At 41.8% G+C, this 27208-nt stretch overlaps 1 protein-coding gene across 1 annotated transcript; it reads left to right on the forward strand.

Annotated features, from left to right (window-relative positions):
• Positions 1 to 3948: 3948 nt before the first annotated feature.
• Positions 3949 to 27208, forward strand: DUPD1 (dual specificity phosphatase and pro isomerase domain containing 1). Its single transcript, XM_015632766.3, has 4 exons — positions 3949 to 4306; positions 11458 to 11671; positions 21475 to 21695; positions 26625 to 27208. The coding sequence occupies exons 2-4, from the start codon at positions 11496 to 11498 to the stop codon at positions 26870 to 26872; spliced, it is 645 nt and encodes a 214-aa protein (XP_015488252.1). The 5' UTR covers positions 3949 to 4306; positions 11458 to 11495; the 3' UTR covers positions 26873 to 27208.

Genomic DNA, 27208 nt, shown 5'->3' on the forward strand with positions numbered 1-27208 from the left:
TTCTGCTGACAGTGAGAGAAAAAGCAGAACAATGAACAAAATGCCTTTCAGAGCCATGGCCCCAGCCTCACCCCACAAACCCAGGGAGCCTTGTTCAGGACTGGGGTCCTTCCTTCCTAACCCCCAGGGAACTTGCTTTGTCCCCGTCTCACATACTCTCTTACAAACACAGCCACGATGCTGGCCTATTAGCCCTGTCACAGACACAGCAAGAGATGCACTGGCCAGTAAATTTGACTCCTATCAGGTCAAATCCAAATTACTCTCTTGACAATACTGCCCAAGAAGCTCATAAAACAGTGTGTCTACTTGTTATCTGAGTTGAACAACATCAACCTTTATCTACAAGAATGTTTGCTTATTGAGTACAAAAAGAAAACCACAAAACATTAAAAAGTAACATATCGCAGGTCTATAATTTCTGATGGACCTTTCAGTTCCTCCTATTTTCAGACTTTTAGAAATGCTCCTTAATGTGTCAACTTAAAACATTCAGCCACTGAAATCGTTGCTCTGTGAAGCAAAGCTGACCCTTTGATTTGATTTGCAGAATGGCCTCACAAGTCAACATAATTCTGATTCCCCTGCTGATAGCAGCAACACAACCGACGTCTGGCTGAAATGAAGTAATGAACACAACAGACAGAGCTTATTAAAGAATCAAATAAAACTCTGAATACATCAATCAAAAATAAGCATGCAACCGATATTTATGGCAATCTGTAGCTGGGAGATGAAGAGAGAAGCACAAACCCAGGCTCAAACAGTAGGTTACTTAGGGCAGCAATTGTCATTTTTGTTTTATGGGTCTGCAATGCCTGTCTCAGCAGAGCCCCAACCCTGATGGAGGCCATTAAGCAATACTTCAGTATAAAGAGAAATTAAATGAGTAACGCCCAGCGAGATACTCCTGCACGCTAGGTATTGTCAGACAAGTTTTATGTAGTGCAGTGTAAATGCCAGTTCACTTCAGCAAGAATCAAGGGCATGCAGCGTTTTGTGAGAAGGGTGCAGCCATTTAAAGCATTTCTCTCTATCTGCAGTAATCAAAACAAGTTATAGCCAGGCTACAACTACATGTCTAGTTTGAAGACTGCTTGTCTGTGTGAGACAGAACCATCTGGATTTACTTTACAGTTAACTTTAAAATATATATATATATATATATATAAGGTTTCTTAACTTTTGCCAAACAACTGGAAACATAATGGTTTCTGCATGCTGTTAGCATCTCAGTACAGCTGCAAATGTCCATTAGGACAATATTATATAACTATATACTTATTCTTCCCATGAAATTGTTAAAAACCCAGCTTTTCCAAATAAGAACATATTTCGTAGCAAAGAGGAAGTCTTCCAGTTCACCAGGTTGGAATGGGGGAGGGAAGTCTTCTAAAGCAGAACTTTACTCAAAGTTTATTCTTTAAACTAACATAAAATTTTCAAGTCTCAGTGTGTCAGATTTTTCCAGCTGTACCTCTAGTGTGCTCTGGCCAGAAATCTACAATTTCTTTCCCTTTTCCTTTGTGGAAGAAGTTTATTCCTTCTAAGATTTTTTTCCCCTCCCCTTTTCCCAGCTCTTCCCTCTGGATGGTTCTTTCTTATCCTCCCCACTGTTCCATGCTCCTGTTCAACAGAAAGTGTCAGTGACACCTGGTGCCAGTGGGTGACTGCCTTTGGGAGCTGATCCCTGACAGCAGGGATCTGCACATGGAACACGAGCAGGCTGGATGCAGGCAAGGCTCCAGGAACAGGGGGTGATCTGTGTGCTCAAAGCACCGTCATCAGTTTGGCCAAGATTTTCAGAAATTACCAAAAACATGGCACACATCAGTTTTTAGGAGTCTGAGGTAACAATTCAACTTACCAGAGTGCAGGTGCTTACCTCTTCCAAAGTAAGAGCCTTCCTGCTGTGTTTTCTATGTGTCCAGGCTCAAAGCACTCCAAGTCATTGGTTACTCTCAAAACATCTCAGCAGCTAGGATTTTTTCGTTAACAAAAACAAAACTAATAGAAACACAAACAACCAGTCCCAAAATTGGACACAGTCCTGTGCAACATGCTCTAGGATGACCCTGCCTGAGCAGGGAGATTGGACCAGATACGGTTCTTCCAATTTTACCCATTCTGTGACTTTTCCAGGAGGTGAGTGACCTTCTGCACATATTCTCAGGACCTTATGGAGAGAAGGGAACAAGGGCTCATATTGTTTTGACAGCCATTCAGACAGAAAAATACTTCTTTTTCAGATGCCTGCCTGAAAATAACAGTACCACAAAATGTTGTAATGCTATTGATTTCATCAGATAGACAACCTTGGTCAGAGAAGCAACAGACCACTGCCCACCCTTGGGGCACACAGACCTCACAGAGCAGCCTCCTCTCACCAGCACTGCCAGTCTGCTGGATCATCTTACCCATGTTACCAATACTGGGTCACCCGCAGGGATAAAGATAAAGCAACTGCTGCTAGTTTCTGTTATATGGAATCTGTATCTCCTCCTCCACAAAGTTGCTCTGCTATCAGTATTGAATTAATTTGCACAACAACCTTACAAGCTATTCTAGATGGCACAGCAGGTTTCTAGCATCCAAGCTCTTTCTCATTTTAAGAGTGACTATCTGAATAATTGGCAGGGAGGAGCTTGGCTGCTCTCTAAGGCAGAAACTTGGCTAGGGCGATGCTGTTAGCATGAAACAGCAGCAGATACAATGCCCAGAACTTGAACTGAAACTGTTTGTTATTACTTCGCATCTGCAGCATTAGCCACAGGCCATGACCAAGTCTGGCCCTGGTCCTTCTGGGATGAACTTTTATCTTTTAAACAGACAGGGGATGGCAAAGGCGATTGAAAGGATTTAATGCAACATTAAAAATAACTGACAGGGTCAGGAATTTGTGTCCCACTGAAAATTAATGGCCACTACTCTAAGATGTGGGTACTTCGGAAAAAAATGGTCAGGCAACCTGAATCTTTGGTAGGGCACAGGCACTTGCAGTAACAGAAGACCATTTCTGTTCTTGCAAGAAATGAAAAAAGTTCCACAAGAGGTTTCCATAGCTGGCTGCTTTTTGCAGGCACTGGTGACAGTAGAGAGCAGTGTGAGGCAGAAAAGCCAGGCAAGCAGTGCATGCAGGTCTGCTCAGAGAGATCATTCCCAGGATGGTCAACACTCAACAGAAGAAAAAGGGTTGAGAGACCAAATGGCTACTTCCAGTATCACACACTTGCCCTGACTGGTCTCTTTGCCTCTTTTTCCCACTCTCAGGTAGAAGGCAAAAGATCTGAAGAACTTCTCTTAAGAAATATCAATATTCATGTGACAGCAGGATCTTAGGTCATCACAAGCCTGTGTCCAACAGCACCAAAATCTCCTCCTAATGCTGTGGTGCGAGTTGCAGCTCTGAGGCAGGGTTTGCCACAGAACAAATACCCAGGCAGAAGATGCTTTGAACCAGCTGCTTGTGTGCAATCCCCGAGCCCTTCAGCCCTGTGGCCATGAAGGTCACCACTCACAGCAGACAAAGTACTGGCGTGGAAGTGGTGTGGCTCTGACATCAGGGAACCCAGCTTTGATCTTTGATGAACCTGGCTGTGACTTACCAGAGAAAATTTTAGGCTTTCTTCAGCAGGAAGTCATGGAGCTCTTCAGGGAAGTAGAGAACTTTTCAAAGGTTGGAGGGTGCACCTCTGCCTCATTTTGGTGAGCTGTGTTCATGTCACCAGAACTGAGACATGCTGAGCACCATGCCACTCTCTCAGCAAAGAAAGGCATTTTGTAACTTAGATGGGTACTGAAAGTGCTAGCACTGGAGAAAATCAAAATAAGAAGCAGGGGAAGATGGTTTTCTGGTGGTGCACATGCAAGAGAAAAGGACCTTATCAGGATGCCACCTCTCCCATTGCTGTGCCAGTGCCAAATCACTTGTGCACAGCATGACAGGAAACAGCAGGGCAATACTCCTCACCCACATGCAGCAATAAACATAGCATCAGCCTTGACAAGGGGACAACATCAAAGATGATGTTTGTTTTATTATGGTCAACATGCAGGCATCATGTTATCTTAGTCATACCAAGACTAGATAACTAAACTGCCAGGTTTAATGTTTCAGGTCACATCAGGGAATAGTTTTACCAGCAGATGAAAAGATCGTCATTTGGAGTGGGTAGCACTCAAGGTCAGAGTCAGCAAATCCTCCTCTAAAAATAGACTCTAGTTGCAAAGTTAGTAAGGTTTCTTTTGTCGTTCTGCTGCACTTCACAGGACCCAGTTACCTTGTAGCACCCACCTAAGCTTACAGGTAAGGCTAAGCAATATACATTTTCTGCTGTACTTCTGCTCTTTTTTCCTTCCTTTTGCAACCTTGTTTAGTAAAGTAGGGAGAGGGCTGAGAAATACAAAACTTGCTGAGGTAATTAGTAATTTCATTAGCTTGTTGCAGAAAAAAAAAAATTAAATTATTACAGACTCAAAAAGGTTTTGAAAGTATAATGTATAATTTTAGAAAACCAAATTTGTTGTGTTACAGAAATCACTTTATAAATTAGGAAATTAAGTGCTGAAAGTGTCATTATCTTGGAGATAATTTCAATGTAAAAGTTAGGGAATGAAAATGAAATTTTTAAAGACTTGTAACATCTGTCATAGAATATTTTCCCTATTCTTCAATAATTGTTCCACCCTCCAGTCAAATCTAGTTTTTCCAATTGAATTAAAATTCTCTCAGATGATGCTGTGTTTTAAGTTTCTTTGGACACTTTAATAATATTTAATAAAATTTCAGCTTAATCTGTTTTCCATTAACCAGTCCAGTCAACAATAAAGACTGAGGGCAAAAATAATTTTTTTAAAAGTCATATGTGGGTTAGAAATTCGTTGAAATAACTGGTTAGTTTTAAATATTCACAGCAGGAGGGTCTGGGAAATAATTGCACAGAGGCTACAATTATTCTGGTTTAAAGCTGTTTAAAGATGACTGCAGTAGATTTTATATGGACTATTTTATAGTCCATGAATGGTTTAAGTATAAGAATGCAGGGCTAAAATAAAGGAACTGAAGTAAATGAATTTTGGTGAAGACTTGGACAAGAATAGGGAACACAGGATTGTCCTTTTTGCTTAAATATCCCGCAAATCCAGTTTTGGAATCTGTTAAATTCTTTTTGGGGTCTTTTAGAGAAATATTTTTTGAAAAACTTCTCCATCACAAGAAATGTTTGTAAAAAATTAACTTTTTTGGCCTAGTGTTAGGGAAGAAAAGCCCAACAAAATAAGACACATCCCCAGCACCCAAGGAGCCTTTGCAGCACCACGGCTCGTTGCAGTACCCTGGGGTGCCAGAGGTGTGAGGTTACAGGGGAAGCACACAGCTCTTCATGGCTGCTGTCAGCCTCCCGAGTCTGAGCAAAACTACACCGGGGCAGCATATCAGGGAGCACCATTCTCAGTTAATTTCATTAAATCATCTGACAGAGCAAGCTTTTGTCACTGCAGCTGACCAACTCTTAGCTCAACTCATGTACTTTGAGTTACAAAAGGCTTAGAAACCAAAGCACTGTTTACCCTCCTCCCAAGTGCAACCACTCTGCTCCAGACATGTGCATTGGCTTCTGCAAGAACTTTCCAGTTTATAAAACAGCCCTGTGCTTAGTCATACTCAAAAAGGGCAAGCACTTTTTCACCCTGAAGGGAGGTATGTGTCTGGCATGTGGGCTGGAAATGGAAGAACAGAACATTTTTTAAAAATTCAAGAACTTGCCGAGTAGATCCTCCCTCACTGTTTCTGTAGACTCTCAGTCATTAGATCTGATTTTTGTCTGCCTTCAGCACTGAGCAAGTGTTTACTTGAAGACTGCTTACTAACTAGATTCAAGTCTTCGGCACATTTTTTGAAAGTGTAGAATTGGTATTCTCCATCCTTACCGTTTCTTGGGTCCTTCCCTCTTCTACACACTTGTTACAAATATTGTTTCTCTATGAAGTTCTTATCTAAGGTGGTTATTAAACTGAAAGAAGGAAGTAAATAAAACCAAAACCATTAGTTCTATAATAATTTGTAAGGTAAGAAGGTCTCAGTTTTTTATTCCCTGGAAGATAGAAGTCCAACAGCTTCAATGGTATTGAATTCTGACTGATAAATAAAAACACTCAAGTAAGTCTGCCCTCTATCCAAGATCAGAAAAGCAAATGGGAGCAATTTCTTAGTAACAAGCTCTTCATGCACAAAAATAATTTCTTAATCAAAATGCTGGGGTTTTATTTCTCTTTTTTATTCTTCTACTGGATTTAGTGTTTATGGCAGTAGATTAACTACTATGTTAGTCCCTAGTTTTGAGGGTCAAACCACTAATTAATTTCAAGGGCACTATGTTTATCTCCTACTGCACTGAGGTGGGTATAAGGTCCAGTAGATATGTCATTACTTTTGTAGAATCCTCATGAAAGGCTCAGTGCTGATAGGTAGATTTCTTTCCTTCCCTTGGCATGCTGGAAAAAAATTCTGATGATATCACAGTTCCACACCTTTTTCAGAGCTGACAACAGGTAGGAAGAAAAATCTCAAAGCATCAGAACAGGAATAAGATTAAAATCTGCCTCCGTATTTACAAACAGGTTGTATATTTAGGTGTTTGCTAAATGCTAAAAACTTTCACTTCCCAGCTAAACCAGGTAAATTTGAGATTGCCTGGCATTTGCAGGGAGAAGTAGCTTTTAGACAACTCTGAGTACAAAACCAAGGCTTGTCCACATGTGCACACCAAATTAAATTTAATAAAGCCAGCATCGAAACACCATTAGCACAAGTGATCGATGTCATGGGAGCTGGGAGAACTTCCAAGAGCAGGATACACTGGTGGCAAAGAATTTAAACTATTCTGCTGTAAAAATACAGACTGAAGTGGGCATTAAGGCAAGGAATCCCCGTGCCCAGCATGACAGAGCACCTAATACTTGTAAAGGACAGAGTAAGGAAAATTGTCTTCTCTCCATTTTTTTCCCCACTTTTTACTTTGTTTAGCCTCTGTTATTGCATATTTATGCCAATACCACTGGGCTCTGACTTTATTGAAGAGCTGAAGCTTCAGGCACACAAATCATGTACAAGTTGGCAGCCAGAGTACATATGGTGGAGACAACAGCACTGATGGAGGAACCTCCTGTGCCAGGGAGGGGTGCAGAAAAGGAAAGGAAATACAGGCCCTTGCACAGGACAAAGGTAAATGCAGTCCTTGTCTGTGCACGCCTGATTTTTTTCTCTTTAAGTCTCTACAGCTGACTTGGATCCTAAGTCCCAGGCATAAACCTTGCCAAATTGTTTGGCATCTGTATACACAGCACAAGGGCTTGCTTGCACAGCACATTGAGCCAAAAATTTTAAGAAACATAGTATTTTGTTATGTAGCTAATGACTTACAGCTTTCAGTCTCAAGTATTCAAAAACTTCCACTACATGGGGAACACCAGCATTAGAAGTGTACACAGCACTGCCGAGGCTCTGATGCTCACCTCTAGATAAAAAGCAGTTTTCCTCCCCCATCTGTGGGATTACCAAACTGTAGAGCTCATGACTGACATTTAAAGAAGCATTAACTCACCCCTACAAATTCTGTGGTGGGATTGGACATCCCTTCAGATGAACAGATTTGAAAATGTGCCACTACATGCTGTGACTTCACAGGGCCTTACTGGAAATTTTGGGTTAATTTGAGTAGTTCAAGGGACTCCAAACATGGTGCAGAAGGCAAATCCTTCACTGCCATATTAGTGCTCCAGCTAGACTGTGTTCATGCTCTGAATTAAACAGCAGATAGACTGGCAGATTTTTCTTTTTTTTCTCCCCTCGCACTTTCTTTCCTCCCTCCCTGCTTTGTTAAAAATAAAATAAAAAAAAGCTAAAGAGCTGTATAAGAAATCCCATCTGGCAGCTGTAGAGTAGATAGTGAACATAAAGAAGAGATTCCTTTGCTGTGTCTAATGCATGCTGCTTATCCAAATTAGCCACACAATTACTTCTATCAATGCAAAACTAGTTTAATGTTTTTTTTTCTAGTGCACAGCACTTGAGAATGACTTAAAATGCAGTGTAATTTGCCACAGTGTATGTCCTGAAGTGGCTCACTAATGAAAAGAGGATTAACTCTCCATTATTTTGAATTACCATTTTGTGAAATCACTAACAATATTTTCATTTATATACATATAACCCAAGGGGGACAAATATTCCAGCCATCCAAGCGATTAACAAATGAAATTTATTAGATAACATGCACTTTGGTCTTATTTATGAAGAGAAAGATTAGGGTATAAAAATGCAGATGACTGGATTTTTATCATCCTTGTTCTGATAATGCCATGAAGCCCATGACAGCAGAAGTGGGGAGCACCGGCAGCGCTGTGCGCTGGATAGAGCCACACAATCCATGGGATGCCGCGCTCAGCGGGCAGAACTTCACAGCCTTGAGCACCGAGGTGTGCCCCCCACCCAGCTCTGCCCAGCCACAACAGGTGACACAGAGAGGGAACAGGAAGGTTTCTGAAGCTGTGTCACCAGCTCACACTGCCTGGTCTTGGCACAGGCCAGCAGAATGAGAGGGAAGCTGTGCTCTGGGCACAGGGAAAGGGTGGGATGAGCTGCAGACTGCTCTGCCTCACTGCGGGGGAACTCCTGGCCCCAGATACAGGGTTGTGTTCCTCACTGTGTCCTGAAGCTGGGCATAGACCTTCCTGCTGGGGAGAGACCTCTAGGACAACAGCAGTTCCACAGCCAGCTGACTTTTCATCCCTCCCCCATGGAATGAAAAAGCTGTCCTGAAGCAGCATCTCAAGGAGCAGGCAGGGTTCAGGGTTCTTTATGCAAAGGACATAAGGACAGTCCCTATTCTAGAGAGCTTCCATATGACCCTGGGATTAGCTCAGTTGGTCAGAAGGAGGTGTTAATAATGCCAGGCTCACAATCTCCATCTGGGCCATCCATTTAGGATGAGCCTTGTGGGTCCCTTCCAACTCAGGCTATTCTGTGAGCTAAGGCTGTGTGTCCCCAACAGTGCAGTGCCATGAAGGGACTGCCAAGCTGGCACAGCACTGGCACATCATTCAGCCTACACTAACTCATCTACAGCCCACATGAAGCACCACAAGTGGTGGGAGCCTGCTCCAAACAAGCCTGTGCAGAGGTAACCCTGCAATCTGGCTGCCATCTGACTGCACTGGGTGAACGCTCTGCAAGAATGGTCTCCCCTCCACACAAGTCTGCCAGAGAAATCTGAGCTTTCTCTGACTGGGCTTGTACTAAACATTCATTCCTTATACCTGTAATAGCATTAAGAACAACCACGCCAAAAAAATCCAATCTACTTTTCACTTTTTATTCCAAGGGGGCTGGCCTAGGGAATAGTCTTCCTGGAGCTCTGCTTGGTGTACGAAAAGAAACTACTATGAGATGAGGTTAGACATCTTTGATTCCTGGGAAGATGCAAGCCCTTCTGCCCCCAACCAAATTCTTCATGACAATTATTTCCAGAGTTGAAGTAGTAAACTAGCTCTTTTGCCCCCTTTTCCCTCTTCCTACTTCAACTCTGTTACATCTTACATAGTCTAGAGTCAAATCTGGAATACATGTTTTATTACAGGAATTTCAACTGATGCTTTCCTGTGCTCTAATTCGATTTAAAAATCCCTGCAGCAGATAACATTGGCAAGGCATAAAAGAACACAGCGTACTTGAAAGTTCAGGGAGCATGTGGCTTCCCAGGACAGAATTTTCCTTGTTTCCAGACAGAAACAAGGATTTCTCAGCAGTGGTCGAGCTTTCAGAGTGTTAACCGAGCTTCAAACTGCGCCGGTGTTCCAGTACCACAAATGATCATTTGCAGATGTAATTGCCCTGTTCTGAGGTGTAACAAATCAATGCACTGTGGCCACCAACTGTGATTACTGATTACACTGCTTTCCCTTCTTCCCTTCCTTTCCTCCAGCCCATGTTATGGAGCCATGAATAAAAGCACTCCTTCAGCATCAAGGCAACAGGCTCTCAGTTAAGATAATTCCTTACTAGACAAATAGCAGTTCTTATCAATTTCTAGATAACAGCCTAATCACTCCTAAAGTCAGACTGTCTTAGATTTGTATCTCTGACAGACAAACATTATCTACATTGCTGAGTCAGCATGTAGAATTAGCATAATTCTGGCATGGGGAAGAAAAAAGTTTCTCCCAGGGCATGGTTACTGGGGCAGAGAGATGGGACTTGGTACTACACATAGGCATGCAAGACAAGCCCAAGGTAAATTTGCTACAAGCTGGACTTCTCAGAGCCCTTTAAAAATCTCAAGAGAGGACCACTTAGCTAAACATCATCATCATGTTTTAAGAAGCTTGGCTGAAAGATAGATCCCCTTGCCAGTGAAAGCAAGCCAATTTTTGAACAAAGGTGTACACTTGCCAAACAAAAACTGACTCCACAATCTTACACAGCTTTGGAGTAGGAAAACAGGAATCATTTGGCTTCTTCAAGCTTTTCAGAGAAACAGAACATGACAGGCACAAAAGAGCCCAAACTGAGCAAACAAACCCCATGGGTACATGGGATGTCAGTGAAAAATGGTCATCCTGCTTTCAGGAGAGCTCTACAATAGCTGCATGAAGGCATTAGCCAGATTTTTAGAATTAAAAGGACACAAACGTTCAGCAGCCAACACAAAAAAATTTGGGAAGCAACTATAGGATTCACTGCCTGCAAGAAAGGTGGATTTTTGGCAGGCTCTACTTGCACACTTCCAAAGATCAAACCTAACTCCACAGCTTGTTACGAGTCTCTTACAGAACCACAGGGTTCAATTTCTCCCTTCAAGGGAATAAGAGATATGATCAACTGCTACCCTGAGACACCCAAGAGTCCAGTAGGAGAAATAAAAAAAGCCCACAGGGAATGTGTCCCAGCAGACAGGGAATCTGCAGCTGGCAACATTGGAAAAAGAAGAGTACAAGACAGTACAACAGTACATGCAATAGTCACCTGAACAGACACATTTCATCTCCTTACATTGCTGAAAATTGCAAAGGACAAGCCTTTAGGAGGGTCTTAGTTAATGATAAAAATCCCCAACAACTTAAATTTGCACTCAGTTTCCCTAGGTGCTTTAGATCCCTAGGCTGTTAGACCTACCAAAGACTTGCCAATGGATTTTTCAGGAAACAAATTCCCAGCAGAGACTGAATGTCAATAAACTTTTGAGTTATGTTTCATGGTGAGCTCATCCAACAACATAAATCCTCACCTCATTCTGGGGAGGCAAAAATTGGGGTGCAAGTCTGTGTTTGCCACAGAACAGGTTCATCTGTCTTGAGCAATGCTCACCCAGTCAAGTGCTGCTGCCAGGATGCCACAGCTGGAGCAGGAGTCACTTGCTTTGTGCTTCCTTGGGTTAATGTTCTGTTTTGGTTGCATTCCAGCTTCCTGTGAATCCTGAGAGCGCTACTCCGTGGACAAGATGTCATCAGGAAGCTGGAATGCTGGGACGAAAAATGCATATACAGCAGTCAAAGTAGATCCTGATGAGGACTATTGTACCCCAGGGGCATTTGAACTGGAGAGGCTCTTGTGGAAGGGATGCCCAAAGTACACACACGTCAATGAAGTCTGGCCCAACCTCTACATAGGAGATGAGTAAGTGTACACAGTACCTCTGCATAGCAGATAAGTGCACCTGGTACATCTCCTCTGCACTGGGGATGAACAAGCTTTTCCAAACACAACTCACCGACAGAGCAGTGTTTGGAACCACTGACAGCTGTCAGAATTCCACAGAGCAATCACAGCCTGGCATGGCCCTGGCTGTTACTGCTGCTTCAGGAAAGCACAGAATAAACACAGCCAGGTCTGCTGTTAAAGACAGAGTGACAGCGCTGGTTGTGGCAGCAGTGTAGGCTGCAGAGGTTGAAACTCATCATGGTCTATTTTTAAATGGCTGATTTCAAAGAGCAATTTGTTATTTATGTCTGAGTGAAAGTCGTTCCACAGCTACAGAGCATGGTCTGGATGTGTTGGCCACACCTTAGGTTGGTTTGGGTCTAAAATGCAATTCTTGAAAAGTGGTTAAAGAGACAGCTCACCCTGCAGTGGTATTTCTGCATTTCCAAGCCTGTGCTTGTGTACATAGAACACCATGCATTTCCAAATTGCTTAAGAGATTAAAGCAAACAGAATGCTAAGGAAGGCAAAGCTGCAGAGATGTGTCTCACTGATCAGACCAAGTGTGATTTGGAAAAAAACCAAACCCACAAAACAGACTTAGTTCTGCTGAGCACAGGACTAAACTAGAAACAGCCTATTCCAAGAAGCAGAGAAGACTGCTGCAGCAGGAGACATGCCATCAGAAAATCCCCCAGCCCAAGCTCTGAGCAGAGCAAGAGAGTTTTTCTTACCCCTTTGGCATTATTGGTCCAGTTCCCATTTTCCTCTACACCCTGCACTAACATGACATTTATTTTTACATCATCACTGAAAGACACAAGTAGGAGCCCCAGTGGCTCCAAAATTCTCAATAATTTTTAAAAGGTTCTAAAATTCATCTGTTGCCAGCTTATAAAAGAGGAAAGATATACAGCTTTGAGAGTTACAAGACTCCTAATATCATTCACCAATTACTTCTGTGGCGCCAGAGGCAACAGAAAGACACAAGAATTCTGGTTTTGAACCAAGCCGGGGCTCCGACTTTTAGAGATAGGGGTGGCAGAGAGTGTGTGTGTGGTGTGGGATAAAAAAATGAAGCCATGGGAACAGCCTGTCCAAATGATTCAGGAACAAAAGAAAAGGGGGTTGAGTTTTTCTCTCCACATCCTGCCCTGCCCCTTCTGTTAGATATTTCTAACCCAAGATTCACCATAAAGAACAGCCTCTTCTGGTATTTATTTCCTTCTTCCTTGTTTAGAATCACAAGCAGAATTATTCTGAATGAAGCTGTTAGAATAATTTTCCTCTAATCTCCGTGATGAAGCTATATCTGTGCTCGCTGAGCAAAGGGATGTAACCATTTAGAGAGGTCAGTCTCTCAGCCCAGGACAGCAGACACTGACTCTTACCTGTAATCTTCCTGTAGCAGTGACTTCTTACACCTTGTAATTTAATAAAAGCTAGAAGGTGTGACACTGAATACACCACACACCTGACACTTCATACAAACTAACCAGAGGAACAGAAATACAAGCTTCTGGAGAGGTACATAGAGCTACACCGCATCATGCTGGGCAGTGTGTTTCTCCTGGGGACTGGTCTTAAGTCAGGAGGAAAAATAGTGGCTCTTCAAGGGAAAATGAGTCCCCCACCATGACAAGACAAAAGAATGAGGAAACCAATGGAGAAGGAACAAGTGAGCAGCTCACTTGTGAGGAGCAGGTGTGTTTGGGGGCTGGGGGGAACAGAAATAAAACTTCACCAGAAAATGAGACTCCCCAAAAGAGAACAACCATTGTCAGCCAGGCAGCGGTAAACTTGTCATGGTAGAAAATCTGAGAGGAGGTCTGCAAGCAAGATGCAGCCTTTCACTACCCTAACTAAAATTTGTCTTGAAATTGGCCAAGTCCATGGACCTTTATATCTTTCCTGGAGCCAGCTCCATATCTTACTCCTGACCAGCAGCTTACCCCCTCAGAGTGGCAGGGTGGTTGTATTGTTTTAAGATCTTGCTTTAGAACTGGTGGCCAAAGAGATGCCACAAGCCATGAACAGATGTTGGGTGCATTTGCATCTTTAGCCATGCTAAATTAAGGTCGATCTTGAAAGAATCTGGTGGAACTCATCAACAAAATCAAATGAACAACACACATGAGGAGTTTATCTTCAGAGCCTGCACATCTGTGCTTCATTCCTGCCTCCTGCATTTACAAGGTTAACAGGACTTGTGACTGCTTATGGAAATGCTAATTAATTACCCTGACTACGTAACCACATCTTCCTTCTAATGCAATACAGGCTATCAAGGAGCCCTGTGAGGCCACTCCATCCTTTTGTTACGAGGCTTCACTGCAGATGTTGCCCAGAGGCAATGAAATCTCTATGAGCCTGTCAGACCCAGAATAATCAAAGCCTCAAAATATAACATGCTGTGTTCAGCTCCAATTGAAATTTTCCCCCAGCAAGTTCCAAGGGCTTTTAAAGACCAGATACTGGAATTTGTATGACACAGCCCAGTGATAGGAATAAATCACTCTTGGCCAAGATTTTGGTTCAATTGGTACCAGGATTAGTGTTTTCATGTATCCTCCTCATATTTAGAAGTCTTCTAAAGTGATAGAAAGCAGTCTTGTCTTTCTCTTTTGTTTTACTGGCCACCTGGTTGCTTGCACAGGCAGTTTTACTGGCAAATCCCAAGCCCACTTGGTTCATTGGGATCACATGGAAAATCTCTGCCAATTACTCATCTTGTAGTTTCTTCTTGCAGCTCTTCAGTGATGGCCTTAAAACCGGAGATGATGTTTAAGCTTCCACATTTCAGAAGTTCAAAGAATATTTCAGCTGAAGACAAAGGCCTCCCAGTATCTTTTCCTCCTAAACATTCACTAGATATCATTAGGATTTAAGGCCTGATCACAATTTCAGGTCTTGCCATGTTCTCAAACTATTCCCAGGAAAAAGAAGTCTTCTGAAATGTAATTCTTTACAAGTATGAAAAATAATTTTCTGGGTATGCAGTTGAACTGAGTTTGCAATTCACAACAGCTGTGTGGTCTGTGCCTGTGCTGTGCCACAGCTCATGGACTTCAGAACTAATGCAGGTAAGGAAGACAAGCAACACAAACCCACAATTTGGAGTGCATGATAATTAAGATAAATAACTAAACATTAAATATATGCATAACTAAAACTCATTCTCTCCTCTTACCTTTCTGCAGAGGAGCAATACAGTACAGCTTTTTCCAAGTGACTTAGTAAAAAGACAATTTACACTAACCTAGAAGAAAACAGATGGGACTCACTCAGGCTAGAAAACAGCTACCTCCTACCGTTTAGCATTACGAACTCGTAGCATCTACACCAGTATTAATTACCTAAAAACAGAAGTAAATGCAGATTTAGATTACAACACCACTCTTAAGGACATAGGTTTAACTTGGGTAGAATGAGAACCTGCCAATTGTAACAGCAGTTTAACAACCCAGAAAATCAGATCTTCAACACTGGACAGTAAACTTCAATGCTCCAAAGGTTTCCAAGACAAGTTTCACTTCTCCATATAACATCTCTGTCTCACTGATTTCTTACATTTGATGAGTGACTAAAGTCAAGACCAGGAACTGACTGACCACAGCTCGTGTGCTTGGTGCCTTTGCTGTACAGAAAGCAGAGAGCTATTTCCTCTGTCTAGGTTGTATCACTTACAAAAACTATGTCCACCATTTCAAGCTAGAGGAAAATGAACTACTAAATATTTTCTATCCCATATTCTTACGATCCTGTTCAGTATTTTCAGTGGTACCTAAAAATTCTTTTAATTCACACTGAACAGGAGGTGCCCAGAGAAATGGAGCAACACCTCAGAAGGAAAAGGGGATACAATGCTACACTATCTCTAGACTCCCTCAGTGCTGGAGTTACCAAGGAAAATTGGGTCAGTATTATTGGAAATTCTCAACATCACTCCTCAGGAGGGAGAACTGCCAGATTTTCTTAAGAAAGTGTCAATATTGCCTATATTCAGCAAGCTTCTTTCTGACACTGACCATCTGGTAAATTATCATCCTGCATCGAGCTTTCCTTTAGCGCTTAAGAAAATGGAAAAGTTCGAGAGAGACGATTCCTCTTCTAGTAACATGTTGCCTCAGATTTCCTGGTGTTTTGTCAATCTGGGTCACGTCAATCTGTAGCTTTAACAGTCTATATTGAAACATGTTTGCATTGCACAACCTTTACATGAAGTTTAAGAGGCTTGGCTCTACTTAAATTGCTAAGCACACCAGTCATCTTGTTGAGCAGTACCAGCTGTAAGGTGCTGACTTACCTGGGGAGGGAGTTGCTCTGCCCACACCCTCCTGAGGTATTCTGGAGGATTACTTCCCTTCCTTTAGGTGTACTTATGTTTTCCTCATGAGCTTCCCTATCTTCTCTTTGTTAGCTGCTTTCAATATACTTAATACTGTGTGTGAAAGTGCAGGCTGCAGTGTCTGCAAGCTCTTTCCCCCTCTCTTCCCAGTTCTGTTGATTTGGGCAACTTTCTAACAAAAGCAGCTGGGACTAAAGCTTATTATGAGAGTATTTTTGAAAAGAGAGTGGGGATTTGGTACACTGGATACTGTAACCTGAAATAAAGCATTCTTTTTCATGCTATAACTACTTACATTGTTTCTTTCAGAAGAATGCAGAGTTTGCTGCAGCACTTGCTATTAATCCTATGAAACTTAGCCATAAAACTGGCAGCGAACATAGTTAAAGTCTCAGACAAGCCTTCTACTTGCCCTTGCAAAACCCAAGAGAGGTAAATAGTCTTTTGGGAACCGGCTGAAAATGGATGACACTTTTGTCTGGGTCAGTTTCCCCTTCTGGTGAGTCTGTAAGTATCAATATAGCCATATGTGAAAGTGATTTCATTCCAATTTTCACCATTGAGGTGGGATTCCCACATCAAAGTAGTTCCCCTTGCCTCAGAACTTTAAAAACATGTTTATGAGTCCATCTGCCCTACAGTAAATGCAGGGTCAGATTCAGCAAGGCACTGAGCTTTTGCTTAACATAGAGAAAAGGACTTCAGGGTATACTTAACTTTTAGCGTAAGTTTATGTGCTCTGAACTGAAGAGCTGATGAGCTTTCACATGGGACTAATCAGCCCTGGTCATCTCTTACTAAACTGAATTACATTGAAATTTTCACTGTTATCTCCCAGTGCCACACTTCACCTTCCTTGCACAGGAACACGTTCAAGGCAGACACTGGAGACCACAGCTGCACCATGTAAAAGGAAATCAATTGCTAATAGCACAGATGGTGGAGACTTACAACATGAAAACAACTGTAAGAGTAGCCAAGTGCTTACAGCTTCACCTACACTGGCATTTGTAGCAAACTCCACTTTACAATGGCTACTTAAAATTCAACCATAATCACAAAAATGGAAGTATTAATCACAATTTAATAGGAAACAGCAGCACCCAAAGAGGGGAAAAGAAGAATGTAGTTAGCTTGAGTATTACGCTCTGCTAGTGAGCCAATTGCAAGGGGAAAAAAAAATGCCTTTTCCAGTCAAAAGTGAATTAGAAATAGAGTTATAAATTCTCCAATAAGGTAATGATTCATATACCCCTGAACAATCCTTTGCTATTAGCAACCTCAACCAATCAGATATCTGCAGATATTTATGCCTGATTTATTTCTGTCTTTCCCCTACAATACTGATACCTCAGGCATGGTAAAAATTGCAAGGAAGGCCAAGAGCATTCCCCTCTCCCTGGGGTGTAATCAGAAGTATCATGCATGATGAAACACAGCAAACCCCACAGGCTCTGCTTGCAGTGTGCAGAGGGATGCTTTCACAACAGCATCGACACTGCACACTCTGGGTGGAAAGCAAACCTGTCCTCCGCACAAAGCCAGAGCTCACTGCTGGCTATGGGCAGTGCAAGCCAACATGTTGAGGGGCACAGGAACATTTCCATTTACAGGCACACAGGTCCCCCACATGAGGCCTTACCAGGCTGTTTCTTGCTCTGTTAACTGCTGACCAAGCTGCTGCAAACGCAGCATGACCCCAAGTTTTACTGCCTACCTGTGGCAGCGTCAGTCCCAGCACAGGCCATCTCTGCCTGGTAATGTTTATGATCAAAGTACAAAGTACTGGCTGACAGGAGGTAAAAAGCAGACAAACCTGAGCCAGTATGACAAGTGGTGGTCCAGCTGGGCTCTTGGCTTAGATTTTGGGGAAAGATTTTACAAGAGGGAAAAAAAGGAAAATTTTTCAAAAAATGGTAGTGAAATCTCTTATGAAAATATAATTATCAAGTGTAAAACTGGGGGAATAGAGAGAAAGATGAAAGAGCTAAAGGACTTTCTAATCTCCCTATTAGGTTTGAAACCAAACATTCTTGCTCTTGAAAAAGACTAAGTGTCACTTCAGCTTTCTTCAAAAGATGCAGATTCTAAAGCCCAAGGCAAGCACCTCTTGCAGTCCAGTGAACCCTATTTTCTATTACACAACAACTGTTTCTCCATATCTCCACACAACATTATCTATTAGAAACCTTAGGAAAAGCTTTCCACAGATAAAAGTGTCCAGGGTATCTGCTGTAAGAAAGGTGCCTGACATCCTCTTTACAGACTGTGTGCACTAGCTTGGCCTGCAGATGCAGGACCTCTAGCCACACGACCTGTACTGACCCTGCTCCACTTAGGGCAATTATTTTAGGTCTTGCTTCCACTAATAGGTTCTGCAACACCTACACAAAGTTTGAGTGATAGCTATTCCAGTGAAAATGTGGAGAACTTAACAGATTTGAGTGCTCAGCACTAAGCATTCATTCCCTGGAAATTTTTCAGATTAACAATGTCGATAGAAAAAAGAAAATATGCATCCATATTTTAAAGAAAACAATTCTATTGAGTAAGGTTCCATTCAGTCCAAAGGGTACTGCCAAATCAGTTTGCATATCAAGCACAATTAGAAAGCAAGTAACATTTTAAAGCATTTTAAAGTCAGCTTAGCCCAAGCATTGAGGAAAACAGAGCCTAAATTCCTTGGTACATTTGTAATCTGCTGTAAAAAAAAAATAAAATAATTATTTCACAGCAGATGATTTAGTTACATTTCAGCATTTAAAATGAATTTTTGCAACACCATTCAAGGTTGATACGTTGCTGCTTTTGAGTCCATTTCCAGCCTGAGTTGGGAAGCAAATGGAGCAAACAGAGTTACAAGTGCATATTCCCAACCTCTAACAGGTCAAGGGCAAAACAACAGTTAATCTTTTATGAAGCAAAATTATTAAAGTGATTAAATAAAAAGGAGGATGATTAATTCCATCCTGGGCCTCAAATTCACAGAATGCACTACAGGAAAGACAGATGGAAGGGGAAGTTCAGAGGAGCTTGGCCAGGCTGAGCCAATGCTTATACACGTTCCTGAAAGACAGTATCCCTTCTTCCTGAATACCTATTGGAAAACTGAGGCCACCCAACATTGCAAAATCAGGTCCTAGGAAACAGAACAAGACTATGGGACTGTCAGAAAAATGCATTAGTTGTACCCACTGTGTCAAAAGGCAATCTCCAATCAAGGAAACAGGAAAATTTGATTTCATATAAAAACAAGTGTCAAATATTAATGACTGTGACCTATTGTTTGACATAGTCCTTGCTCAACAACTTCATAATTTAATTCTAATGCTATTTATTAGCCTGAGCAGTGCTGGCAGAAGCCAAAGTGTGATAGTATCTACAGTCCATCCAAGACTTTGGTTTTCTACTGACCCTAACTACTCGCAGTCCTACTTCCTACTCAGCATGTAGGTCTCCACTTGCAAGGGTTCTGACCTGAAGCCCTCAGTCTTACGTGGTTTGTAGGGTACATGCTTTGGGCCAAGTCTGATGAATGAAAACCACTTTTTCTCTATTCCAGCAGCAGGGAGGTAAAACAAAGGCTTAATTTGAAAGCAGGAACTGTAGCTCACCTCAAGGACATCAAAAGGAAGAGCAGAAGTTCGTCACTGCACCCCTACACTTCAGCCAGGACATTTAACCTGTTTTATTTGAAGTACTTCAGTATAGAACTGAAGTGTCCTTGCTGGCAGTGTGTACGTACAGAGCATACACACCTGAAGGGAATCCTAAGGCACAAACCTCCTGAAAGGAGGCAAAAGAAGGAAAGTCTTCCTCAGTCAGTCACTGCTATAGGAATACAAAGGGAAGGAGTATGCATTATTTAACATGAGGTGAAGGTGGCAACTTACAGCATTAGCAGCAGGATGCTGCAGCTTCTCTGTCCTCCAGTCTACTGAGCATATTAGGTAGGCATCACCACACTAGGAGAAGCTTTTATTTACTTTTTACAGGATTGTATAAGGGATGTGTGACATTATTTCATGGCAAAAATACCAGTACTGTCAAGACACTATCATTCCTGACCAGAAAGGAATTTCTGCAGGGCAATATCTACTCAGAACAGCCAATGATTATGGGCCTAATTTAAGAGCAAGCATAGTTAAAATGTTCAGTATCCATATCCCAGTTAAATGCTCTAATCATTAGGTTCTTGACTGCTCAGAGGGGGGTTTTGACTTAGAGGTTGGAAAGACAGTCAACTTCAAGCTATTGTGGGTTGTCACCACTAGAATTATGAAACACAGCAGGTAGCCCACCACAGTGTCCTGTGTGACAGCAGCTACATTTACACACAGAAGTGTTCAGGAAACATTCATGGAGAGAGCTACTTCTGTTTGGAAAAAGCTTTCTTATATCATGCAGTAGTTATGTGAAAATATATTAACAGAATAAAGGCTATGCCATTTTTACTTTTTGTAAAAAGCTTTGTAGTTTTCCTCAGCACTAATGAAACTTGACAGCTTTTTCAGAACAAAACTCTCCCAAATAAAAAGCTTTTTGTAATGGAAGAAAAAAAGTTTTTACATGCCTGGCCACAAACTCTACATTTTTTTTAGGAAAATGTAGAGTTTTTCTTCCTAAAGCACCTACAAAGGGTATTGAAAACCTACAAATCTAAGCTTTCCTCTCCTCTCTGACTTCCCTTGTCCAAGGGAAGAGAGGACAAGAACAAATGAGAAAATTTGGCTAAATACATGACTTCCAGCTTCCTCTGAAGGCTAATACCAAATTTGCCTACCTAGTTCTTTTTGCTTTAGACCTCTGGTTTCACCAAACAAGACAGTAAAATGGAGGTGTGACAGGAAGTTATAGTCACACAAGGGTGATAAATAAAAAAATAAATAAAAATTTTTATTTATTTTTTATAGAAATGGAGAAAAACTCAGTAACTTCTTCTGGGGAAGAAGAGACTTTTTGAATCACAGATGATTTTACTAATCACATACTACTGACTCTTTTATTACATCTGCAATATCATTTGATGGGACAGAAGGGGAAAATGGCATTCATGGGTCCTATTTCAAGTTGTTCCACTGATTTCCTTTTCTGACTTTAGATAATTCCTTCTATTTCTTTTAGTATCTGAAGTTTCTTCTTGTACAAGATGAATTGAAACCAGTATTGTCTATGTGCAAAGGAAACAGAAAAATAAATTCATATTAAACATGCTCTAAGGACGTGGGGGCAATAATTAGGAACTCCAAAAGGAATGACAACTTCAAAGTGAACAACAATATCTTAAGATCCTTAAAATGGTAAATGATGCATTGTTAAAGTATTATCAGTTTCACTAACATTTAGAACATACCAAATCATAGGTTTTCTTAAATTTTTTTCTAGTCTTGAAGAAGCTTCTTGGCTTACATGACAGCTCTTGTTTTACCAGGAAAACCGCACTGGATCGCTACAGCCTGGAGAAGGAGGGATTCACCCACATCCTCAACGCGGCCCACGGGCAGCGCAACGTGGACACAGGACCAGAATATTACAACAGCCTGAGTGTGGAGTACCATGGGGTGGAAGCAGATGATCTTCCCACTTTCAACCTCAGCCAGTTCTTTTATTCGGCTTCCAAATTCATTCATAATGCACTTCAGGATGAAAGAAGTAAGGAGGGTGCTGGAAATGGTTCAAACCAGTATAATACTTACCACATCTAATTAAAAGCATAGTTCCATGGCATTTAACCTTGTGGGAATGAAACAAGTCCAATATAGTTTAACAAAGACTATAAAACTTGTAGGGAAACAGTCTGAGAGAAGGCAGTGATGTAATTAGGACCCTTCTCACTAATACCCCCCCAAGAGCCCCTTACCAAGCACTTTTGTCAAAGTTCTCATACAGCTTGTATCAAGGGGTTTTGTCTGACAGACATTTTTTGTTGTTGTTTTGACTTCTCCAAAAACACATCAGAGACAACTGGATATTGCACAGGTGCCATGAATATGCAGTTTTTTCCTCCTTTTCCTAATTAGTCCCTATCAAGAAAGGTTTAATGAATATTAGTTGCATAGTGGTGGGAGTAGAACACAAGTGGTCTCAGACATTCCATGCTGTCGTTCCACAGCTTCATGCTCTGCAGCATTAGATTCTCTCTACAGAGACCACCCTTCCTACCTGACCATCAGATCAACCACAACCTATAACATTTATCTCTCTGCCATCTTCCAAGCAGCAGGGAACTGATACAGTTCTGACAGCAGTAATCTAGAAACATTTCATTAAAGTGCTTGTAATTTCTCAGCTTGATTACTACAATTCATTATTTGCTGATCTCCAGCAGTGTTCTATCAGAAAGCTTTACACTGATGTGAAGTGTTACAGCCTAGGCCTCGCAATGACTTTCAATATTACTCCTACTCCTTCCCCCCACATACTTTTAAAAAATATCTCAGCAGGATATTTTACCAGAAACCAGTTGAGAAACATATAACTTTCCTGACCTATAGAGACCTTAATATCAGAGGGTCAGATATCAAGTTTCTAGCCTTGTGTCAGCTTCTGTTCTTGGTTGTCTAGCTGAGCTGCAGGCAGTTACTACCTGACTTGCTTCCAATAGCCAGCCAGGTCTTTACAATTTTACCCTTTCAGCAAGTACAGTCCACACAACAGTTCCTTCCCTTGCTCAGGAGAAAACCTTGAAAGCAGATCAGTTTCAAAAATCAAAGTCCTAATAGCAGGAGAAACTGCTTCAGGAGCTGACTTGCTTATGAAGAAAGATACCCAGCATTTCAAACAAGTGCGTCTGAAGCACTGCCTTTGGAAAGGAGAGGATAACTAACACACACCTGTGTCTAGCCGTGGCTGGAGGCCAGAGGTCAGTGTCAGACTGGAGTAGCTGGAATAAGAAATGCAGAATTCCTCATTCCTACCATCCTCCTGTTCCCGTAAGACTTTAGTCTGCTGTACTGAGGTAAAGAAACAAGCACAAGGGAAGCAGCAAGGGCAAGAAAAAAAGCCTTGCTTCCCAATAAATATTGTAGGAGGAAAGGATGAGATGGGGGCATGTTAACCTTTTTGTTTCAAAACCACATCAAAGTCCAGGAAGTCCTGAGACAGAAGCAAGCACCAGTCCAGCACTGGAGCACAAAACCAAATTGAAGAGTGACTGGGTGAACAAACAAAACAAAACAAACAGAAATCTGCACTCAAGTAGATACTACAAATTGCAGTGATCTCTGTAGCTGTAGTAATTTCTGCCACATTCACATGGCTTTTAAACAAGTTAGCTAGGATCTTTCCTGATGAAGACCAATAAAATAAAGAACTACTGTAATACTCATGAAGAAAAGGAGCAAGCTTCTAACTTTCTCATGAAGGAAAAGTATAATGTATGTATGTACACCTCTTATCCCAGCCACAGATACACATGACGACACAGAGGTTTAAAGCATGACAGTAACTTTCCAATACACATTTACAGAATAGAATGACTCCAGAAGCTAGACCAAAGTGTGGACTGATGCCTCCGATGGAAGAGAAGACTAGAGGTACCCAGTGCTGTCCTCCAACACCATAAATGTATTATTTATGAATGCACATCTAGTGCAGAAAGGTGTTCTGCATTTCAAATGCCAAATGAACAGGCTATTTTGTGTGCACCTTCCTGACTGACAAAGAACATCCAGATTCTTAAACAGGATTTTGTATGAAGTAACCAAGCACTTATCTCCAGTGGCAATGACATGGGACTTCAGACTGTGGTGCTAAATACTTCTGATCAGTAACAGCTTTGCATTGCTTTGCTGCTTTGTATCAGAACTGAGCAAATGCAGAGATGGAAAGGGGGTGAAACGAAAAAGCTTCAGCTTGTGTGACCAGAATGTATGTGTTAATGAATTTACTCTGGCTCTATCACATTCTGGCTATATCTGGCGTATGACCTTCAGCCAAATGATCAAATTAACTGAATAGATATCTTCATATAATGATTTTTGCTGGGAAGATGCTCAATAGTCAATGTTGTTGATACAAGTTGTCATTCTAATGAAGAAGGCCTCTCTGAAACAGACCAGAAATTTGGATGCTGTCAAAATTCTGTCCTAATTCTGACTTAACGTTCAAAATCATCATGATGGTGAAGAAACTCCCTGATCAGAACAGTATTTGCAGGGTTTAAGCATGGGCTGATGGACATAAGAACAGTTATAAGAGTAAGATTTAGAGGCAAACTCTAATGGGCCACAATTATGTGTGCTGTCATTCAGCTGTGCAAGAAGCTTCACCAAAACATGCAATTCAGACCATAGAACAGTTTAAAAGTTTTATCAGTGACGCCTGTATAATATGAAAGGAAGACAAGATTTTAAGAAGCTTTTAGGTTTCCTACTAAGCTACAGATTTAATAGTCATTCCCTTGGAATTTTGGTTCTTCAGAACGTAGAATAGATGGGAATGGCATTTTCACGTCAGGGGAAAATACACTAAAGACAGAGATTTTAAAAGAAAACAAGTGGGAAGAAACACGAGGCAGATACAAAGACCTGAGGCTTTTGACCAAAGGCATCTCAAAATTCATGAATCCAACTGACTCTGGAAAATCAGTGCTGCATCTAGACCAATTTTCAAGAAACACAAACCCAAGTTCAAGTGAACGAAGTATTTCAGAAACCTGTCACCACTCAGCAGACCTCTGTCTCTGTACACTGATACTGCATATTCTGGCACACCTTGAAGATATAAGTGGTCAGAATCCAAGACTGCAAAAGCGGATTCCCTTTTGGGGAATAAGGGTTCAGAGTGGTCCTTATATTAGAATGGAAAAAAGACTACAAAATTATACAGAAGGGACATGGCTCTGCAAAAGAGTGCCAGTGTTCTGCTGTAAAAGGCAGCTGGCTCTTGACTATTCACACAGAGCAGAGGACAGACTTCCTTTTCTGCAAACCAGTGCACATTTCAGAAGGTTGTACAGCCATTTTTTGCCTTTGTTAACACAATACAAAACTATTTTCTCCTAGATCTCCTGCATCTGCCATCCACACAAAGCAAAGCGTTGCTTGTCCCATCATGTATTTTATCACCTCAACAGCAACAGATTTACAAGGTGGGACGCTCTAAAGAGAAGCACTGAAGGGCTGAACAAATGAGTGTTTTCATCCACTTCAAATATTTGCAGTAATAATAGAATGGATTATCATTTTCCATGAGAGGAAGAGGCACTTTTAGTTATCAGAAGGACTGGAATTTTGCCAAGATGCCTCAAAGACTATCTGCTGGGATTAGGATGCAGACTGTAACCATTAATCCTTTAGTGTTGGCAGTTCTTGATGCATGCATTACACAGCAGTGCTGCTTGTGCCAAGGCATCCACTTGTGCCTGGAAGCAAAGGAGTTAATTGTCAGGAGTCATGGCTTTGCACCCAGCACTTCTCACCAGGCATAGCTGACAGAGATAAACTATTATTGGACCTGATAGCACGGTTTTTATTTTTTTCTCCTGTGGCAATTCTGCTTAGCAGGGTGTTAGAGAGTGTGCTCCAAATCTACTTCCTTCAGCAGTTCAACCTTTTTGCGAGAACCCCTCGAGGGCTTTGAATCATTTTTGGAAATCTTTTGAAGTGTTTCAAAACCTGTCAATCAGACCTGAACCCACTTACTGTTTCCTTCCTCCACCTCCTCCAGATACTGCTAACACGCAAGGCTCCACTTTGACTTACAACCTTGTTACTATCCAAAGCTAAGGACATTCTGCCTCTGGAAGCCCCAAGTTAAAGCCAGGCAGTGTCACAGAGTTAAACTGTGGCATGTTTATTTGGAGGTGAAAACTCTTGGCAAAGACTCTGCACTCACAGGATACGAGACAGGCTCCTACTGCAAGGAGATGATTGTATTACAACACTCAGATGATGGTGGTGGTGAAACATTACTTGCATGCAGCACAACAGGGTGCTAGCCAGAAATTTCTACAGAAGCTTTTCTACAGTGTAAGAGGTGGTTTCTTTCCACCCCCTGGTTATATGCCTATGGCCTTTCTTATCCTCTGCCCTCAAAAAAGGGCATAAAGCGATGCAATCTAGATCTCAAAGGACATTATTGTCAGAACAAAAAAACAAAAATCAAATTTGGTTACTTCTTGTGTTTAGTTAGTAGGACTAGAGAGAAAGGCACCCCCCATGCATTCAAATTATTCTCATGGAAGGATGGTCTGAGAGCACACCAAACCCTCCCACACCCTTGTGCTTGGGTCATTATTCCCAAACACAGAATTGCATACACATTGCTCATGTGGCTTGTAAGACAAGGCTGCAGCAGGGCTTCCTATGATAGTTAATGCAGCGCCCAGGCCTTCTCTGCAAGCTTAGTTCACAAATAAAAAGATATTTGGTGTAGGATTAAATGGATCATCCCTACTGTAGATGGTATTCAGCTGCAAGATTTACAGCCTCAGTTTTCCCTCATGTGAAAAGAGAGGCTTATTAAGTGCTGGTAAGGGTAGTCAGAGACCAAACTGAGCAGGGGCATTACAGAAACCTTCAGTGTCGAAAGGAAAGGATGACCCAGTGCCACTGTGATGGTGTCCCTTTGTTTCCACAGGCAAGGTGCTGGTTCACTGCGCTATGGGCCGCAGCCGCTCAGCCACGCTGGTCTTGGCTTACCTGATGATTTACAAGAACATGACAGTGGTGGATGCCATTGAGCAAGTGTCAAGGCACCGCTGCATCCTGCCAAACCGGGGCTTCTTGAAGCAGCTGAGAGAACTGGACATAGAGCTGGCACTGCAGAGGAGGAACAGCAAGAACAGCCTAGCACCTGCTGAGCAGCAGAACAGCACCACCATCTAGCATTGTCCTGGCACAGCTGTGCTGCTGGAAAAGAAACTCCATAAAAGGAGGGGAGGGGAAGGTGTAGTTAATTACACAGTCACAAGGAGCATTTGTTATTTGCTAGGAAAAAAACACAAAGTCATTTCAAATACAATGTCAAGATGAGAAAGAAGGGAAACCAAATTTAAAACTCATCATCTTCCAAAGTTCCAGCCTTAGCAGAATTCTTTGCTACAGCAACAAATAAGTATTTCTCCCTGCAAAAAGCCCCCAAACATTTACAACACAAAAACAAGCTCTCTTTTAGCTGAGTAGCCCCAAAATCCTGATCCTAACTCAAGCCCACAGCTTTTA

Source organism: Parus major, chromosome 6 (genome assembly GCF_001522545.3).
Source record: "Parus major isolate Abel chromosome 6, Parus_major1.1, whole genome shotgun sequence".
In the NCBI taxonomy this organism is placed as follows: domain Eukaryota; kingdom Metazoa; phylum Chordata; class Aves; order Passeriformes; family Paridae; genus Parus; species Parus major.

Bases quoted from the DNA above. Each gene is read 5' to 3' on its own strand.
- DUPD1 (XM_015632766.3), top strand. From the start codon at position 11,496: ATGTCATCAGGAAGCTGGAATGCTGGGACGAAAAATGCATATACAGCA. The intron at 11,672-21,474 runs GTAAGTGTACAC...TTGTTTTACCAG, and splicing joins AACCTCTACATAGGAGATGA to GAAAACCGCACTGGATCGCT. The intron at 21,696-26,624 runs GTAAGGAGGGTG...TTGTTTCCACAG, and splicing joins TGCACTTCAGGATGAAAGAA to GCAAGGTGCTGGTTCACTGC.